Source organism: Sturnus vulgaris, chromosome Z, assembly GCF_052056855.1.
Source record: "Sturnus vulgaris isolate bStuVul1 chromosome Z, bStuVul1.hap1, whole genome shotgun sequence".
Taxonomy (NCBI): Eukaryota; Metazoa; Chordata; class Aves; order Passeriformes; family Sturnidae; genus Sturnus; species Sturnus vulgaris.
The window spans coordinates 27,339,819-27,361,233 of NC_142283.1; the positions used below are offsets into that span (position 1 = coordinate 27,339,819).

Below are 21,415 nucleotides of genomic sequence, written 5' to 3' on the forward strand. Positions count from 1 at the left end.
TTTTGCTTTCAAACCAACACATTTATTGGCGTCCGACGTGGGGCACGAAGGGTACTGAGAAAAGTCAGCATCACAATTTTGTATTCACCATGATTCTCAACATGCTTACATGAGTTTTGTATCTTGCTCTCTATATTTTTCCGCACATGGGGAACTATCTGCTGGTTGTAATGCTCCTGTGTAGACCAAGATATGGTATAAAAATTGCTTTATTGGCCTATTATGTCTACTGCATGATAACCTCTGAGGCAATGAACATAATCCGGAATATATACTCGACTTTGTTTGCTTGTCCTAGTCTAGGCTGCTGCATCTGGGGCCTCAACAGTCGCACCAGCCCCTGGGGGGAGGGGTAAAGAATGATTTTTTCTAATCTTTCTGGCCTGACACAGCAGTTTTTTTAAATGTTGAGTTCCTGCTGGATGCCAAGGACAGCATAATATTGTTGTTAGTTCTGCTTTGTTTTCTTTCTCTGCACAGCCTTCACAGCCTACAGCATGCTTAGAAACACTATGTGGTGTAGTGCAGCATATTCTTGAAGAAGAGGAAAAAAGAAACAAATCAATTTCATCCATGTCTGCACAGAACGTCACAAAGAAGAAAAGAACCAAACACAAAGCAACAGTGTCCATGTCTACGCAGACTGCCACAGAGGAGAAAAGAGCCAAAAGCAAAGCAACAGTGTCCGTGTCTACGCAGACTGCCACAGAGAAGAAAAAAGCCAGAAGTGCCATCAGCATCTCCACACAAACCATCACTGAGCCAGAACAGCCTAGACCAGTAGCGGTTGCCCCCGTTCAGAAGAAGAAATCGAACAGCAAATCAGTTCACATAGTGACTGACGAGGACGTGGCAGGACCTTCACACCCAGCAGAAGTGACAGAGCCAGAAATCATCACTCGCTCTCTATCCCTGGGTGAGCTGCGTGACCTGCGGAGGGAATTCACCTGCCAGACAAATGAGTCCATCTTGACCTGGCTGCTCCGCATCTGGGACGCTGCAGCCAATGACACCATTCTGGATGGATGTGAGGCCAGGCAATTGGGATCTCTGTCCTGGGATGTGGTCATTGACCAGGGGATCAGGAGAACCCAAGAAAGTCTCAGCCTCTGGCAGCAATTGCTAACAAGTGTGAATGACAGATACCTTTGTAAAGAAGAAGTCCAGGTGCACCAAGGAAAATGGTGCACAGTAGAACAAGGTATCCGATGCCTGAGGGAACTGGCCGTGCTGGAGGTAATTTTCTCAGAAGATGAGAGATTTCCTAAGAGCCCAGAATGTGTCCAGTGCATGTCACCGATGTGGTTGAGATTTGCACGGCTTGGACCAGAGATGTATTCCCCTTACCTGGCAACGCTGCAGTGGAGGGAAGGTGAGGACATGGTAGGCGTCTTGGCCAATAAACTAAGAATTTATGAGGACACTGTCACAGCCCCATTTTGTACCCATGTCTCGTCCGTGGAAAAACAAGACTGATTGAGCAAGTCCGGAGCTTGACTGAAGAGGGCCATCAGAAACTAAAAAAGGAACTTAAAGAAGAAAACTACCAGATCTCGCCAGAACCAGAAAGAGTCTCTGCCATTAAGAGCCAGTGTTCCCCAGACAGGTAGAGAGGACACGCTCCACGAGGTAACCTCTAGTTTTTCCTTCAGGAGCATGGAGAAGACATGAGGAAGTGGGATAAAAAACCCACCTCCTCCTTAGCAGCCTGGGTACATAAGCTGAAAAGAGGGGCACCTAACACAAGAAGCTCATCTAAAGTTAACATTTCTCCAGTCTCTTGTGCACAAAACTCCAGACAGTATCAGAATTATGATATGACTGATCCTCTTAAAGAGACCACAAGAACCTATTTACAGGAAGAGAGCAATGTGTACCAAGACCAGGAATAGAGGAGCCCTGCCTCTAGCCAGGTGGAGGAGAGGGATAATCGGATCTATTGGACTGTGTGGATCCAATGGCCTGGCACATCTGACCCACAAAAACATAAGGCTTTGGTTGACACCGGCGCCCAGTGTACTCTGATGCCATCAAGGTATGTAGGAGAAGAATCCATCTCTATTTCTGGAGTAACAGAAGGAGACTGTAGTGGAGGCCAAAGTGAGTTTAACTGGGAAAGGGTGGCAGAAACACCCCATCGTGACTGGCCCAGAGGCCCCATGCATCCTCGGCATAAACTATCTTAGAAATGGATATTTAAAAAATCCAAAAGGATATCGTTGGGCTTTCGGGATAGCTGCTGTAGAGACAGACGACATTAGAAAGCTGAACACCTGGCCTGGTCTCACAGATGAGCCCTCTGCTGTGGGACTACTGAAAGTTGAAAAGCAACAAGTACCAATCGCCACAACAGTACACCGCCGGCAATACCATGCCGACAAAGACTTGGTAATTCCCATCCATGAAATGATTCATAAACTGGAGAGCCAAGGGGTGGTCAGCAAAACCCACTCACCCTTCAACAGCCCCATCTGGCCTGTGCACAAGTCTGACAGAGAATGAAAATTGACCGTAGACTATCGTGCATAGAATGAAGTGACTCCACCGCTGAGCGCTGCTGTGCCAGACATGCTGGAACTCCAGTACGAGCTGGAGTCCAAGGCAGCAAAGTGGTACGCCACTATCAATATTGCCAATGCATTTTTCTCCATTCCTCTGGCAGCAGAATGCAGGCCTCAGTTTGCTTTCACCTGGAGGGGTGTGCAGTACACCTGGAACCGACTGTCCCAGGGGTGGAAGCACAGTCCCACCATCTGTCATGGGCTGATCCAGGCTGCACTGGAAAAGGGTGAAGCTCCTGAACATCTGCAGTATATCGATGACATCATTGTATGGGGGAGCACAGCAGGGGAAATCTTCAAGAAAGGAGAGAAGATTATTGAAATTCTGCTGAAAGCTGATTTTGCCATTAAGCGAAGTAAAGTTAAAGGACCGGCTCAGGAAATTCAGTTTCTAGGAGTCAAGTGGCAAGATGGACGTAGTCAAATCCCAACAGAGGTAATTAATAAGATCACCGCTATGTCTCCACCTACCAACAAGAAGAAAACACAAGATTCCTAGGTGCCATAGGCTTTTGGAGAATGCACATTTCTGAATACAGCCAGATTGTGAGCTCTCTCTACCTGGTTACCCACAAGAAGAACGATTTCCATTGGGCCCCTGAGCAGCAGCAAGCCTTTGCCCAGATCAAGCAGGAGATTGCTCATGCAGTAGCCCTTGGCCCAGTCAGGACGGGACCAGATGTGAAGAACGTGCTCTACTCTGCAGCCGGGAACCATGGTCTGTCCTGGAGCCTTTGGCAGAAGGTGCCTGGTGAGACTCGGGGTCGACCACTGGGATTCTGGAGCAGAAGCTACAAAGGATCTGAAGCCAACTACACTCCCACAGAGAAGGAGATCTTGGCTGCCTATGAAGGGGTTCAAGCTGCCTCAGAGTTGATTGGCACAGAAACACAACTCCTCCTGGCACCCCGACTACCAGTGCTGGGCTGGATGTTCAAGGGAAAGGTGCCTTCCACACATCACACCACTGACACCACATGGAGCAAGTGGATTGCCCTCATCACTCAGCGTGCCCATATTGGAAATCCAAATCACCCTGGGATTCTGAAAATAATTGCAAACTGACCTGAAAGTGAGACTTTTGGATTGCCTTCTGAAGAAAAAAAAGGAGCAAGTGGCATGTGCCAAGGAAGTCCCACCATATAATGAGCTACCGGAGACTGAAAGACGATATGCCCTCTTCACTGATGGTTCCTGCCAAATTGTAGGCACTAACCGGAAATGGAAAGCTGCAGTATGGAGCCCCACATGACAAGTTGCACAAGCTGCCAAGGGACAAGGTGGATTGAGTCAGGTTGCTGAGCTAAAAGCAGTCCAGTTGGCTTTGGATATTGCTGAACAAAAAAAGTGGCCAAGACTGTCTCTACACTGACTCATGGATGGTAGCTAATGCTCTGTAGGAATGGCTGGATAGCTGGAAAAAGGCCAACTGGCAGCGCAGAGGAAAACCCATCTAGGCTGCTGAGATTTGGCAGGACATTGCCTCCCAAGTAGAGGGACTGACTGTGAAGGTTCGACAGGTGGATGCACACAAACCCAAGCATCAGGCTAATGAAGAACATCACAACAATGAGCAGGTGGACCACGCTACCAAGGTGAAAGTATCGCAGGTGGATCTAGACTGGCAGCACAAGAGAGGATTATTCCTAACTCATTGGGCCCATGATGCCTCTGGTCATCAGGGGAGAGATGCAACATATGCATAGGCCTGTGACTGAGAGATGGACCTTACTGATGTGCCTTCCCCAAAACACCCACTCCGCCTGGGCTCCCTGCTAACTCCAAGAAGCCCGCGTCAAGTAATAGACTCTCCCCAGCACTGCTCTGGGAGCCACAGAAGAGGTATAGCTTTCGCTATAGCTGGGCAATCCGTCCGGGAAAGATAAAGAGTTGCAGGGGAGACCTTTCATGGTTCCAGGAAGGGAGGTTTATTGAAGGGACAAAACAGAGGTCTGGGGTCTGGGTGAGGGAACCGCAAAAGGCGGTGAAACAGGCTGTGCATGAACTTAAATACAGGGGCGGTACAAGGGGAGGGTACAAACCTCTGGCCAATTGCGATCGACAAGGGGAGGTATCTAAGGCGGGGAAAAGTGAATGGTAAACCAATGAGGAGATACATGGGTGGTAACCGGGGTACAACATCAAATCACTTAACAAGGAGGGAGTAACAGACATGGAACATTCTCAAACAATGGGAGGAGCTAGTGCAGACTGACAGGGCTTTAGGAGGAGACTTGGGAAACAAATGGAACATTCTGGAAGGTAGGTGTGGTATAGGGTTGAGGGATAATGGGGGAGGCGGGAAGGGACTGAACCATATTACAGCAACCTAGGGGTGCAAACACAAGAACAAACCATTTAACTTAAATGAGAACACTAGGACAAAACAGCACACCGCAACACCTTACCATGGACAGCATCTCACAGGTCATCCACAATTGCAAGACCTGTGCTTCAATCAAACAGGCCAAGCGGGTGAAGCCTCTGTGGTACAGTGGATGATGGTCGAAGTACAGGTATGGGGAAGCCTGGCAAATTGACTATATCACCCTTCCCCAAACCTGCCAGGGCAAGTGCTACGTACTGACCAAGTTGAATGGTGTAATGGACTCCTTAAGACTATCCTGAAAGCACTTGGTGGAGGAACCTTCAGAAGTTAGGAAATAAACTTGGCCAAAGCCACCTGGATGGTAAACACCCAAGGGTCCATCAATCAAGCCAGTCCTGCCCACTCCGAACCACTGCACACAGTTGATGGAAACAAAGTCCCAGTGGTACACATGAAAGGTATTTTAGGAAAGACTGTTTGGATTAATCCCACCACAGGAAAAGGCAAACCGATCTGTGGGATTGTTTTTGCTCAAGGACCTGGTTACACTTGGCGGGTAATGCAAAAAGATGGAGAAACCCATTGTATACCGCAAGAAGACCTAATTTTAAGTGAAAACTGTATGTCAGGTTTCATTTTGTATTATATATATATCTGTAAGAGGGTATTGTTTTGGGTATGATGTAAATAGTAATAGAATAAGGGGTGGATTAAGTCCTGGGGTACAATGCAAAAATGTGTATCCTATCACCATCTGTTGAAATGTGGGAGGGGTGATGATCCTTATCTCTGTGGGAGAGATCCTCTGCTGGTGTGCCATCTGATAAAATCAGGGGGATTATCATCATCATCTTTTCACAACCCATCCTTCCTCCAGAAGATATCTTCTGTTAATGGGCCATTCAGTCCTATTGTGTGACTGATAAGATTACATCATCCCATTGGGAGATGCTCCAGCCAGGGGCAGGAGCCAAGCCTTTCCTGCCTAGATAAAAAACTGGGGTTTGGAACGTGAAGGCAGACCTTTCTACTGGATCCCAGAGGGAAGTTGGACCTTTTCCACATCATCGCTGGACTTTCAGAGGAAAACTGCACCTTCTACAGGAGCACTGCTTCAACTGAACCACATCTGTCATCCAGGAGGACTGCAGCCACCATTTAATGGGACTGCTACCAACACCCTGACTGACAGGGTGTCAGGTTGTATTCTGACTCTGTCAGTGTTTTTCTTTTGTATTATTGCATGTATTTTATTTTTTCTCTTTTTTCCTATTAAATTATATTAGTGACTTAGAGTCTTTCAATGGTTTTGCTTTCAAACCAACACAACTGATTTGAATCAAGTTTATTTATAGGAACCTTTCCTGAGTCCTTGCAAATGTTGCTTATATAGAATTAACCCAAAATTGATGATTTGCAAAACACAGGTAAAGTGGAAGATCCTGACTCTGAAGACTGCATACCATGTTCAGATGGATGCCAGAACTGCAAACCAGGTAAATATTCCCTTAATCAACCTTACTGTTATTCTTAAGGTAGGGAAAATTTACTTCCCCTCACTCTTGTCATTAGGTTAAATGCATGCTGTTGAGCAATTAGTCATTGGTGCAGGTGGTTTCTCACCAAGTAAATTGTATTCCATGCTATATTTATTTTTGAAATAAATTTCTAAAATCTATATTCAGCATAAATAAGAATAATTTAGCTACTAATTTAGCTACTAAAATTTGCAGCAGTTTGAATGCCACACCCAGGCTGAAAGATTTACTGACTTCCTAAAGCTATTAAGCTATTATCAGACAAAGAATTTTACTGTAGGCATTCAAATTTTCTATGCCTCAGAACAGACCACCACCTTGTGCTTTTTCTTCAAAGATATAGACAGAAGGACAATCTTAAAATTTCATTCAAGAGCCAGTTATTGCTACATAACCATGCTACTGTTATTAGCAAGTTATTGCTAATAACACTGCCACGGCCCTAAAAAATTCCATGTATACATTTCATGGTTGGTGCAGGCTAATCCATCCATCCATGCGCAGTTCATCTGGCATTCCTGTGAAACAGAAAAGAATGGAAATATGCTGAGATGAAAATGCAACCAGCAGTGTTAAATAAAAAGAGGTGTTTGAGATTCAGGTGGAATCTCAACTTCCACGTCACAAAGCACTTGCCATGTGGCTGTTGCAGCTTCCCTGAAGTTTCAGGGGGTTCTCCTCCTATCCGAATATCTAGGGAAAGTGAGATTGTTTGTAAGGAGTCAGCAAGAGTGGTGTGTGCAACCATAGGCGAAGGCTGATAGCCCCTGGGAGTCTGAAAAAGGGGTGTGGCACTTGCCTCCAGGCAAGCACGGATTCTGCTTTGTCATGTCCCAGAAGTGAAAACCTTGGCTGTAAAAATATGCTCTTTCAAGAAAAAATGTATCTTTCATATTCAGGGCTGCCATCCATGGTTGGAACACTTTCTGGATTTGAATTGCTAGTTCTGCAAAATTTAGAACAGCACAGTATTGGCATGCCGTTGTCTGCAACAAACTCTAAACCACAATTCTCTGTCCAGCTCTTTTTCTGGCTACACTAACTGGTTTACCTAACTTACCATAAGGATTTTCATCGCATAATTCCTTCTTTCTGGCAGTTGTCCCATGTAACATGTGATACCATAAAAAATGTCCTGTGCTGCTGGTGACCAGCCATTCTGTGTGAATTCAGTCAAGCCTAAGGCTTTCCTCTCTGACTACAACTGCCCCATCAGTATTGTGGAATGAAGAGATGGCTTTAACACGAGTGCAACTGCACTGTGGTCTCCTTTTGTACAGTGTGTTATCCAAATTTATGGCAGCTGCCTGCTTGGTTGAGGGGAGGAGAAGTTAAGGGAGAGTGTATGTTTCAATACCTACCTTTATTGGTGCTATCAGATGTTATTTCCCCTTGCTAGTATTTTCTGTATTTTTTATAATGATTGTGACTTCAAATTATTTCTTTTTCTTCCGAAACTGTGTAGTGGCAATTGGTATTTTGAATTAGGGAGAAATGTAATATGTATTTATAGCAAAGTATTTTTAAAAATAGTAATTCCTCATCACTCAGAAGAAGATTTTCTTTGTTATTAACTTAATAAGTGTGTATAAGGAGACTGTTCATGGTTAGCTGGCATACAGGAAAAGGGGCAGTATTCATTTGCCTTTTTCCTGGGAGGATCACTGATCTCCTTAATGTTAATAAACTGTAACATTAACTACATACTTTCAACTTCTTGAACTCAAAGTTCTGATTTAAAAGAGGGCTTTTAAAAGCTTCAAGGATCAACGGAATGGATGCAGGTAAAACAATCTGAATTGGTTTTCACTGCTATGTAGAATCAGATGTATTAAGATGACAGATGTTATTTCCAGGCACTATATTAAGGAAAATCTTTAGTGCTCAGGATGTATATATTACTGAGAGTCAGGGATGGGTTTACTGTTAGTTCTTCTTGGAAAAGAAGAACAGTAGTAGCCTAAAAGCACAGTCCCAAGTAGATTTTGCAAAATAGAACGTGTTCTTGAAATAAAGGAGAACCTGTAAGCTTCGACTGAAAATGTCAGGTAGCTATGGTACATACCTATATCTGTCTATATTTTATCGTAGATATTTGCTTATATTTTTACTCTTAACGTTCAGCGAGTTTTCAGGCATATCAACAACTTTATTCATAGATAAGCACAATAATGGCTTTCTCATATCTAATCAGAAAGCTGATGTATTTAGAAACTTTCATTAAAAAAAAACCCTAAAACCCAAAAACTTTAAGGCCAGTCTCTCACAGGAAGTTTATTCTTTTGCAAGCTCTAGAGAAATTACACTGCCAAAAAAGTAACTTAAAATACTAGAATTTCAAGGTGAGAAAATAAGGAATATGCTACATTTCTTTTCACATCTTCATAATCTTTCTACAGACTCCCTTTGAAAATTAAGTTGATACTGGAGGGTCTTGCAGCCTCTTTGTCCTATCCTCCCTTTAACACAATTGAATAATTTATTCTAAGAACTGTAGAGAAGGTGTAGGAAAAGTTCAATGCTATGAACATTTCAGGTGAAAGTGCAGTTGGAAAAAAAAAAAGGAATGTAGTAATAATAGCAATTGGAACAAAAATTTATGTAGTTCAAATAGTGAAAAGTAGTTATTCATATATATATACACACATACATATACAGTTGCAAATATACTTTGTGCATATTTATGGGTCCTTGGCTGACTGGAGACCATTCTCTCATAGAAAATTATTCAGCATCTGTTTCTCCTGAAGTGCTTTAAGATTCTTCAATATCAACTCTAAAGAAGCAAAAATAATTAAGCTCTTCATTTTATACTAAGCACAGGATCACTTACAGAAGTTTTATTTCTTTTAAATTCTAAGCATTCTTAATCAGAAGTAGCAAAATACAAACGATTCTCTTACTGTCTACAAATTACAAAGATTATGATATTTTTTCTATTCTCTTGTAGACAGAAATGTCATTTCTAGGAGGGATATATTATCATATTAAAATAACTGAACTGCTTGTTTTCCTACTAGCCTGAAAGAGTTTTGCTCAAAAAATCATTTTCACACCTCACCAAATAATAGATTAAACCAGCACCTGCAATGTTGTCCTGCTTTCCACAGACAGGAAAATTAATAAGATTTGCTTCCTTCTAGCATGATGACATGTGCCAGCAGAATAGAGCAAACCAGCATGGGCAGTCTCTCTTTTTGATCTACATCCAGATTAAAACAGAGGTATCATACTTTTATAACGGTTTCATACTTTGCATCCCATATCAGGCATTTCAGAGAAGAAAGTAAAACCCACACAGTAGGTAACACTGAAGGTTATTCTCCACCAGATGTGAGGATACTAAAGTAGATAGTGTTTGCTTGTAAGACCTTCTGGAATCCTCAAGGATTTTATCTCCAAGTTTGGAGTGGATTTTGTTTCAAGGCACCAGTGTGGCAACATATCTTTACTGTATCAACACTGAAAGTCTAAGAGCAAAGATAGGAATTCAGAGAGAGACTTAATCAATGACAAATAAGTCTATATAGTTAAAACACAAATTACGCTTTCTTTTAAAGTCAGGTAATTATTTTCATTCTTTTTCACTTCATTAATTCAGAGGCCACTCATATTTTAAGTATGTAAAGAATCTGTAATTAACAGGTACCATTCGGCCTGCAGACACTGACAAGTCCTGGGATATGCTGATAGGAGCACTGCCTTAGAAAGCACTAATCCCCAGGAAATCCATAGCTCTTTGTACACAGTGCCCAAACAATGGCTGTGCACATTAGTGTTCACCTCCCCACCTTGTCCTGCCCACTTGCTCTGGGATGCATTTGGCTCTGCTCAATGCCAAATGAGCCGAATTGGATCCTTGTGCACAGCTTCCCATAAGACCTGAAAGTCAGAATCTCACACAGGCACAAGCCAAGGCTTAAGGGTGACCTCAGTACTGACGTATAACTCTAAATTCTTAAAGACTTAAATATATCCCTATTTCTGTGCAAGCAAACACAAGCACAATGCTGGACGGACAAATGTCTGAGAAAGTGTGCTGCATACATCTTAAGTCCCCACAGCCAAGGTTATCTTTATGACATCTCATACCGTTGGTACCTCAGCTCTTATAACCCAGTTTTGGACATGCTGAGTCTACTTTTTAGAGCAGCAATGAATGATTGCTCCCTCTGATGCAGAAAGACAGGAACTGCAGGTCTTCATTACCTTTGACCATCAGGTTTTGATTAAATTTTAATGTCTTTTTTTTGGTGGGTGCCAGTAAACATCATGAAGTCTACAAAATTAAATCCAGTTTGCTCAACAAAAACAGTTTTTGAAAGATAAAGTTCTGCTGCAAAAAATATTAGAAAGAGGATTTTGTTTATACCATTGCATTACTTTCCACTTCTCAATGTAATTTCATTTACTCACATATTTAGATATCTGCAGGATAGCATTCATATTTTCTCCAGACTTTCGAAACCATAAGGAATTTCAGACATCTTCTTCAAAGGTAATCTTCTCTTTTTAGAAAGCCTGTGCCTATCAGCCAACACTCCAAACAAGAGGAAAAAATAAGGTAAAACTGTAGATTCTGAACCACTTAGAGTAATTATTCAAAGAGAACTTCAGAGTCAATAAAATGCAAGAACATAAAAATCTTTGCTCCTATTTCTTATGTTTAAAATACAACATGTGGACTAAAGTGCTTTCTCAAATAACTTCAGCTCTCTTTCTAATCATACAATTTACATACGCCCTTTTTCACTTTTATAATGAACAGACATCAAATTTGGCTAGCATTGAAGGTGATAAGTGACAATCTTCTCTGATACGCCATATCTACTGGCTTGCATACATATATTTCACAAGGAGAAATTGCCACACCACTAACTAATACTGCTAAATAAATAGAAGCGCCTGGTTCACTGAGGAGGTAAATCTTCGCAGCATGGACCCCCCGCAGATCACTGATAAACTCACAGGAATCAATGGAGGACAGTCTTCCTCTCAGAAGTGATTGTGTAGGTCAGGCATCCTCTCAATTTGCAGCGCCAATCTTCCTGCCAGTCTGCTCCCAAGGAGCCACACTTTCCTGGCCCAGTTTTAAATACTTGGGTTCTCTTCCACTCACCTCACCCAACTTGTGAAAGTAAAGCATCTTACATCATGAATAGTTCTTATGGGCCCCTACAGAATACCTCATCTCCATGCAGCAAAATACAATATATACCAACTTTTTTTGGTCCATCCACGCTTCTACAGTGAGCACCATGACATGGCTTTGCAACCTTTGCACTGGGACTGTTTTCAAAGGCTAACACTGAGTAAAGTACTCCTCAGTAGGGTGCAGAGTGAAAAATGTTCAGCAAAGTTATGTAACATTTTTCTCTCTCAAAGACACCTTACAAAAGAAACTAATACTGAGAAAACCCAAAGAACCATGTCCCTGAGATTAAAGGTCTGCTAAAGAGGCATGTAGGCCCAAGTGTGGCATTTAGCCTCTTTAATTTAGCAAGGTAAAGCCTGAGCCACTCTCAAAGGTCTTCCAGAACCTAATTATTTAATTTGGTTGAGGTTACAAGGTCTATGTGAAAAATATAAAGCTATAAAGGCTGAAAGTGAGAATAAATAATACTCAAATCAACAAGATCCGTTATACAGAGTGGAATGGAGGAACATGGAGTCTACAAGGCTGTGGCAGTGAGAAGAAAAGTATTTAGAGAAGATTTAAGGAAGTCTGAGGCAGCTGAAACAGCAGCACTGTGCACAGACGCAGGCTTATAGATATGGATTTATCATTACATGATAAATGAGTGAAAACTGATCTGGTTCCCATAGCAACCTAAGAAAGAGAAAGGAAAACTTCATTTCTTTAAACCATCCCTGATGATGAATAGCTCTTGACTTTTAAGACAAAATTATGATAAAGACAGTTTTTTATCGCAGAGTAAATCTGCAAGAGGTTAGTCTTGCAGAAGGGGTTTTAGATTTTCAGATAATAACATTTTCTACAAGCTTCTGCAGTGATAATATGCAATCTGTGCAGAAAAAAATATGCCTAACAAGTTTCGGAACTGCTTTCTAATTTTCAGTCTTGACATATCAGTATGGACAGAACATTAAATTAGAGCATGTTGTCTTTCGTAGAGTGAAAGTAAAAAAGAATTTCCTTGCACATTGAAGATACAAGGTGCATGTATTGATAAAACTTTCTTTCCTCGAATTTTTTTTTTCTTTTTCTGAGAAAGAAAAAAATACTTCCTGTGTAAAATCCAGGCTTGAAAAAATCACTGGATAAGCTTAAGATATGAGACCGAACCTGGAGTTCTAGAAGCACAGAATATTCCAGATTTTAGTTTAAAGTTCTCCAGAGAAATAAGAGCACAGAAGAAAACTACTGGATCAGACCAGAAATTCACCTAGCTCAGAAGCCACCAACCAAACATACTTCTAAAATTACATATACCAACAAAGCATACATTTCTACTCCTTCAACAATTTGCAGTTCAGAAGCTTCATGAATTAAAGCAGTCAAGAAATGTTAACTGCTCCATCGTTCTGCTGGAATTGCTAAAGAGTAAAATAATTAAGACAAATATAATCTAAACCATCAGCAGACCATCAGCAGGGAAGTTTGCTGCCTCCTTGGGACCCAAATCAGGGATATCACAAAAAAAAAAAAAAAAAAAAAAAATGAAGAGGTTAATAGAGCCTTCAAAATACTGCCTAGTAATGTTTTCACAGGGGTACCAGTGATATTTCAACAAGAAGCTCAAGGTTAATGAAAAGATATTTCAGGACACTGGAAGGACTAAGTGCCAGATCCTATGCTTTGGCCGCAACAACCACATGAAGCTGAGTTGGAATTGTTTAACCTGGAGAAAAGGATTCTCAGGGGGAACTTCTGAACTCTTTAAAACTGCATGAAAGGGGGTTGTAGCCAGGTGCAGGTTGACCCCTTCTGTCAGCCAACTAGCAACAGGATGAAGACGTGTTTTTTGTCTGCACATGGGGAGGTTTAGATTGGATATTAGGAAGAGTTTCTTCACAGAAATGGCGGTTAGACCTAATGGAACTCCCAGGCAGGTGATAGAGTCACTGTCCCTGGAAGTGTATGTGGAAAGACTGGATATATGCCATGGAGTAGTTGACAGGGTGTTTGGTCAAAAGTTGGACTCACTGATCTCAGGGGTCTTTTCCAAGCTAATTGATTCCATGATTCCTCAATTCAGGAGAGAAGGTAGTGTTCTCTTCAATTCTCCCAGAAATGAAAAGCATAGTCTCTCATAGTAATATTCTTCCAGACAAAACTTCCAGCACACAGCTGGATAAACACATCATAGGATGGGTGAGCAGCTGGCTCACGGGTCGGGCACAATGGGTGATAGTGAATGGGTTGACATCAGGCTGGTGACTTATCACCAGTGGGGCTCCACAGGACTCCATCCTCGGCCCTGTGCTCTTCAACATCTCCATAAATGACCTGAATGCAGGACTGGAAAGGATCCTAAACAAGTCTGTAGATGATACAGTTGTATTCATCAAAGGGAGGTTCTGTAGAGAGACCTCGACAACTTAGACGACTGGGCAATCACCAACCATGTGAAGTTCAACAAGGGAAAGTTCTGCACTGGTGCAGCCTCCCCTTGAGGACTGTGTGCAGTTTGGGCACCACAATATAAAAAAGACATTAGGCTATTAGAGTGTATCTAAAGGAGGGGCACAAGGATGGCGAAGGGTCTGGAAGGGAGGCTTTATGAGAAGCAGCTGAAGTCACTTGTTTTATTCAGGCTGGAGAAGAGGAGACTAAGGGGAGACCTGGCTGCACTCTACAGCTTCTTTATGAGAAAAGAGGAGGATCAGACATCAACCTCCTTTCTGTGGTGACCAGTAACCAGTGGCAGTCCAAGGGAATGGCCTGAAATTTTGTCGGGGAATGTTTAGGTTTGATATTAGGAAAAGGTTCTTCACCCCAGAGGGTGGCCGGGCTGGACTGGAACAGGCTCCCCAGGGAAGTGGTCACAGCACCAAGCCTGACAGAGTTCAAGAAGTGCTTGCAGAACGCTATTGGGCACATGGTGTGACTCTCAGGGATGGTGCTGTGCAGGGCCCGGAGTTGGGCTCAATGATCCTTGTGGGTCCCTTCCAACTCAGATTTTCTGTGGTTTTGTGGTTCTCTTTATATATACATTCACTCAGGTTGTTTCATTTCCTTCCATTCTACTGCTTCTGGGATATTTGTTTAAGGTGAAAGAAATAGTGACTAGAAGATAATAGATAGAAGGTTATAAAAATATATTCATCATTTTTGGAGTCCATGTTTTTAAGATTTTTTTAAAGTTGCTTAACACTTTTCCTGTTGATTCAACAATTTTTTTGAATACAAAAATTATTTTTCTGGCGGGAAAGTTTACTCAAAAGTCTTGCACCACCACCACCACCTCTTCCACCATAACCTCCTCTCCAAATACAGAAACAGTCTTGCCTAGCTCAGGATTTTGAAATTTAAACTGATTACTTAGATATCTGAAAAACATGCTTTTAGAAGTGTCAAAAGGTTTTAACTTATCTCTGCAACAAATAAAGAAATAGGATTAAATTACGATTTGAGGTAAATTCAGTCCCATTTTAACAGTTCATTTGACCCAACCTGAGCCCCTGTAAAGGTCTTGCTTTTCAGATCATCACTTCCTAAGGACTTAGCTCCTTCCAGGTATGTGGATTATGCTGAGGACGAAAAAGCCACAGGTTGCTATGAAAAATACAGTCCAGGATCTGATTGTGGAAGATTTCATCTCAAAATGAATGTGAACAGAGATTCAGAGACAGCGATGTTCTTTTTATGGCTATAATTATTTCAGTGTAAGAAATATTAACATAAAATTGGTTTAGCAAAGTTCTTTTTGGAATTCTGGTTTTTACTCTGAAAATTATTTACATAATTTCATATGTTTAATTTCAGATGATCCAAGAATCTGTATAACATGCATTCAAAACTATTATAGGTAAGTACAGTTGTATATATATAGCTCTTCATGACTACACATTTTTCTGAAGCAAAAATACGTGCTTTACTACATAGATCTGTGCTGTGTATGTTGTCTCATCCCTTAAATTGTTTGTCTGAAAAATAGCAAATAGGAAAAAGACTTGGGAAATGTTGGAAAACTAGCCAATTATTCAGTATTGAGACCTATTAAAACTTATGGACTGGTGGGACTTTTGCATATCAGAAGAAAGGAATACGGGACAAAAAGTGTCAAAAAGTTAAACAGTGCATATGGATGTGGAACAAATTTGATTTTAGTATGTTGTGTCTAGTTCTGGTATGTGAAATTTGTAAGACTTATAAATGTATGGAGTTTATGCAAAGGAATAGAAAATTAAATGAAAGCTTAAATTAAACTGAGAGAAAAGAACATTATTACTTTCCAAAGAGAGCAATTATAGATCTCTGTAAAAATTGGACAAGAAAATATTGGTTATGTTGACTCTATAAACAAAGGCACTGGATTATATGTTTTTACAAGCAATCAGCTCTTTACAATCATGATACAATAATTTTTAATGAAGCATATATTCAGGTTTCTGCCTACCTTTAAAAAATAAAATTAAATTAATCATACTTAAGAATCCTGAGATTAGGAAACATGACTTTTCTAGTTGAATAAACAATATAACACCAAATACACTTTGAATCCTCACTATAGGAATAATTTCTGTTCATTATGCTAATCATGTTTCATCATTACCATTCCTAGAAACACAAACAAAACAAACTCAATGACCTTCAAAAGAAATTTTCAATTGATGTTCTACTTTATCTTACAGGTATAAGCAGCGTTGCTATAAATACTGTCCAGAAAATACCTACGGAGATGAAAGTTCTTGGCAGTGTAGAGACTGTCCTAGCAACTGTGATAACTGTGACAACGATGGGTGTGACTCATGTAAGGAAGGCTTTTATCTCTCAGGTAAGCAAAGTACAAAGAACAGCAAAATACACAAAAAAAAAATTTAGACTTTTTCTTTAGAAAAATACTCTGGATCCAAACTTTCAAATTCATAAATCTGTTCTATGGCAGACAGTGGAGGCTGAAGGGACTTAGATCTTTGCAGAATCAGGCATTTGCATCACTGTAAGGCGATTTTGTTACCCAGTAGTGTAATTTGGTTCAAAGGATGTATATATTTAAATTTCACCTCTTCCAGGCACATTAAAAAAATTGTATTTGATTCAGACTTTGTGAAAGAAGTTTTTTAACTATAGAAAGACATTTAAATATTTCCTTAGTATTTGCAAGTCCAGTTTTAGTTTGACTTTTAAACACTGAAAAAAAATCAGTTAAAACCACTAAATTCCACACAGATTCACACAACGCTAGGAATCCCCTAGCTTTTTAAAGAAGCCATAAATCAGGCAGGTCTGGTTCAGACACAGTGCCAAAAATGAATCACAGGAATTCCTGAGGTTATAGTATTCTCTTGCCCTGGCTGTTGAAAGTGCCCTGTAGTGGCATCATGGAAAACACTGTGGTCATAACCAGGGTGAGCTGTGGGTCTATGAGTTTTTTAATTGAAATTAGACAAAACTCCAAAAGCCATAAGTACTACAACTTCCAGAGGTTTTGATGAGGTATGCGAAACCTTAATCTGAATCAAATTTAAACCTGAGTTTAACTTTATATTCAGCAGAAACTAGAGATCTTATAAATTTGCAGATGTCTAAAATTTGCATAAATCTAACTATCTTGGAGGCATCTAATCTTTAATTATTTATTGAGACAGTATAATGGTTAGGACTCAACCTCAAAACTTTTACTCAGGCATGGACTTCCATTAGATTTGTATGTACTAATGTTTAGTATATTGATTAAAGCCATGTTAGAGGTAAATTTAAATGCAGATTGGTTTAAAGTTTGTGAAATTTCTCGTATGCAACTGAACTGAATTTAGAGTTCATGCTAAAAAATTATGGTTTTTATAGCTGGAAAATGTTTCATGTGGCACTGGGTTTTTCTTAAACCATTTCTGCTGGAGACAGAGGGATGCACAGGGGCCACTATGCTTCCAGGGTCTGTTTCTGTTGCAGATGGTACCTGTGTGAATGAGTGTGGAAATGGCTTTTTCGTTGATCACATCTCCAGAGAATGTGAGCCTTGCCACAGGAGCTGTGCAACCTGTGCTGGGTACAGTTACAAGAGCTGTACTGCATGCAGAAACGGTTTCCAGCTATCTCATGGACAGTGCCTGAAACCAAGAAATTCTCTGCCAGCTGGGAACTTCTGGAGTTGTAAGTGGAAACAGATCTTGTAATCTTTTCTGTTTCTCTGAAGACTACTACAAAATTTAGAAAGAGTATAGCAACATCTTGCAGATAGCTTGAAAAGGCACTTTTGTAACTTTTAAAGTACACTGACCAAACCCATTGGTTCCACAAATTGAAGTTAATTTTCCTGAAAATAGTATAACATTTTGATACAATGTAGGTATTTCTTAGCTATTTTATCTGAATAAAGATTAAAAATATAATTGACAAAAAATATAAAAATATGAAAAAGATAAAAAGTGTGTAAAGGATTAAGGTACTCGGAGGTCTTTATCTAAACTTGCAGTGCCTTGTAGATTAGGTTTTAGACCAGCTTTGTGGCTATTTGTTCCCTACAGAGAAGTCAATATAAGTTGGAAGAAATAGAAAATAATATAGTGTGGAATTACACGTGTGTGTGATGTGAAAAAAAATCTATCCTCTCTCTTCTTTCCTTTCTCTGTATAGGTATGCACTTTCTTTCATACCAAATATGGGCTGTAGGGCTACATTCTGATATTCTGGCCCCACGATGGCCATTTCCACAAGCTTCACAAAGCAATTACTTTTTTCTTGGTGGTCTCATCCATAGCATGAGGGAAACAATTCTCTGTTCCAAAGAAGGACCCAAAAATCCAAAAGCCTTTTGGAATAAAAATGCCTTTATTTAGAGATGTTCAGAGGGACACTGTAATATTTTAAAATATCATTTTCCTTCCTATCCATCTTCAAATGCAACTTAGTACTGTCACAAACTTCTTGTTAAACAAGTTTTAAATAAAGAGGGCATATATAGACTATTTGTCATTCCCATTATGTCAATATATAAAGAACATTTGAATGTTTATGTTACAAAATGAAACTGTGCCAATGGAAAAAAAGGAGACTTTCAAATTTTATAATGGAAGAGTAGCAGAATCTATGATAAAGTTTAGGATCACTAGGAGTCTTTAAGAACACATGAAAAGTATCTGACAGGGATGTTTTCTGAATGGAGCAAAGGACCAGATTACTAGCTGTATTTTTGAATCAAGTAAACATATTCTTCTGGTTCCTATGTCTTCACTTGAAACAAATACATCCAAGAATGACAATCCTTAGATCAATATGAACTTGCATTAGAAACTAAAATGCAGTAATTATTACTTTGAGAAAAAATATCGACCATTTCAATTGTCTATCTCTTGGAGAAATGATGTATCAAAAGGAAAAACCTTTCATCACTTAAAAAAATATCAGAGAGACATAAAAACAAGAATTTTAATAGAAAGTTGAAGTCCTTCATGCATTTGCTTATGTTTAATCCACAGAAGCAAGTTTGGGTTTTTTTAAATTTAAGACTATATCTACATCAATGCTATGAAAACAACACATCTGTAGTCTGGTATATGTATTGATTGTCTCTTTCTCACACTGTTAAACACATTGACTTCTTGTGAACTTTTTTCTTTTGAGCAGACAACAGATGCGATTCTGGATAAATGAACATTTCTATCCTTTGAAAATTCTTTCTCCCCATCTTTCATATCATTTGTCTTTCCTTCCAGTAGTAAAAATACATCTGACTTAGGGACATTTCAAACTGAAAGATACATCTCACTCAGAGCTGTACTGGCTTGACAAAGACACAAGATTCCTGCTGCAAGTGGTGATGGGACCCCAGGGAACACAGCTGGTGGCTGCACAGCTCCCCTTGGACAGACCTGCTGGGACTCCTCCAGTGTGGCAGCTGCTGTACCATGTAACTGCTGGGAAACTGATGTAAAACTGGTGATGTCCTGAGCCTTTTTCCTTCAGGCTTCCAAATAGAAGTCAAAATTCAAGTCAAAATGTAATGAGGTTGCCATTGTGTTTATTGAAGTTACATCCTTTAGTAACTACATTCACTGACATTTTCTGAAGTTTATTATTCAGTTACTGTAGTGAATCGTTAAAAAAAACGGTATAATCACGGATAAAGACCCTCTAGCTAATTAAAGTTAGAAAGTGGTATGTTTATTCACTGGCAGGCAGCACTGGAGTCACCTCCGAAAGGTGTGACCGCGCCCAACAAGGTTCTTTGCCTTCTGTTTATTCCCCAAGATGTTACATACAATACATATGCATAACCCCAGCACCTCCCATCCCCACCCCATATTAAAATGAGCCCATTAGTCCTTCATGCGTGCACAGTTCTTCTCTTGAATTGGGTCAGTGGTCTCGAAATGGGTCAGTGGTCTCGAAGGATGAAGTCAGGAGAGTCTTCATCAGGTCTCAGTGACCCTCTGGCACGATCCAAGGCCCCGTGCTTCATGGTTAACAGTTTACTTATGTTCTTCTGTACGTAAATTTATAATAGCAGATAATTATACCAATTAGCTCTAGCCTAAGCATCTAGTAATTATTAACCTACAATTTGCCTACCTAACTTACATCTTGGTCATGGAAACTACTTCTACTCTTAGCAAAAATTCTAACTTTTTAAAACCATGATTCAGTAGGCTCATACAGTTCACATAAAAATAATTTTCATTGCTTAAAAAACAACACAACCTGAACAGCTGATTTTTGCTTAGAATATCACTCACTCATTTCTTTTGATTATTTCATTCAAGGGGCAGATGTCAGCTGACTCCAGATTTCCAAGTCTAGTGTCTATACTGAAAATTCTTGTTGCATGCTAAAGGTCCTTAACAAAAAGTACAGGATTCAGGAAGGCAGGACGAAAACACATTTAGCTCCAGCAATGCATCACACTGCTAGGGTTGTTCCTGGTTAGAGACTGCAGTGCATTTCACACCCTGACAACATTTTAATATACATGGATCATTTTAAAAGGGAAAAAAGAAATCAAACCAAACAACCAAAGACTTTCTGTGTTTCAAAATCTGTCACAATTATTTTCTTCATTATCTAAAGCTTTCTGAAAACTGATAAAATTTAGGGGATGCTGCCACTATCATTGTCTACACAATTTTGTAGGATTAGTACAAGAATGGATAAAACAAAAACCTATCTCTGCTCCTTGAAATATACTATCAGTAGGTATGTTGGCTCTCATACCTGTACAGAAAACATCCTAGGGTCAAGAACAAACGGTCCCTCTCCAGCTTATTTTAAACATATCTGTAGGTCCTCCTTCTCTTCCATATATCCAAAGATATACATAATACATACAGATATACACAGAAAATAATTTCTCTTTCGTACTTGAGGGAAAAATCAAAGCATCTTTCCAAGTCTTTCACCAACTACTCTGGACAAATGTATCTGGGAATCTTTTATCCCACTTTACCTTTTTCTTGTTATTGTTGTTTTTTCAGTTTTTTTATGTACTTTTTGATTTTATCCAGCATTGTCTTTTCTTATCAAAATACAAGGACCTTCCACCTCATCTGTTTTCAAACTAATTTTCTAGGGGTAGCCTGTCATGATCATGACAGTCATGATGAAATTAGCTTGTCCAGGCTGTAGGGGGTATTAGAATAGTTTCATGATTTTTCACCAGGCCTACATGGACAAGGTTGTGGCTGAGATTCGTTTTTTGACTCACATATTGTCTGGCTGTTCATCAATATAATCTTCTTACACTGCATCCTAAGCATCCTCAACATATTTACCTTAGTGCAGAACCATGGCAGAGCTGCCTCCGATCTGCAGCAGCCTGAATTAATAATCTAATTTAAAAATACAGTCCAGATGTTTACTATTC

At 40.1% G+C, this 21,415-nt stretch overlaps 2 protein-coding genes across 2 annotated transcripts in view; one reads left to right on the top strand and one right to left on the bottom strand.

Moving 5' to 3' along the window:
- Nucleotides 1–21,415, top strand: part of PCSK5 (proprotein convertase subtilisin/kexin type 5) — a 245,934-nt gene that overhangs the window by 204,418 nt on the left and 20,101 nt on the right. The window contains exons 24-28 of the mRNA XM_088156601.1: nt 6,318–6,386; nt 15,379–15,421; nt 16,248–16,390; nt 17,509–17,706; nt 21,178–21,180. Coding sequence (XP_088012727.1) covers nt 6,318–6,386; nt 15,379–15,421; nt 16,248–16,390; nt 17,509–17,706; nt 21,178–21,180 — 456 coding nt within the window. The remainder of the gene's footprint in view (nt 1–6,317; nt 6,387–15,378; nt 15,422–16,247; nt 16,391–17,508; nt 17,707–21,177; nt 21,181–21,415) is intronic.
- Nucleotides 19,907–21,415, bottom strand: part of ARSK (arylsulfatase family member K) — a 44,811-nt gene continuing 43,302 nt past the window's right edge. The window contains exon 5 of the transcript XR_015799500.1: nt 19,907–20,041. The gene's annotated coding sequence lies outside the window, so the exon portion shown is untranslated. The remainder of the gene's footprint in view (nt 20,042–21,415) is intronic.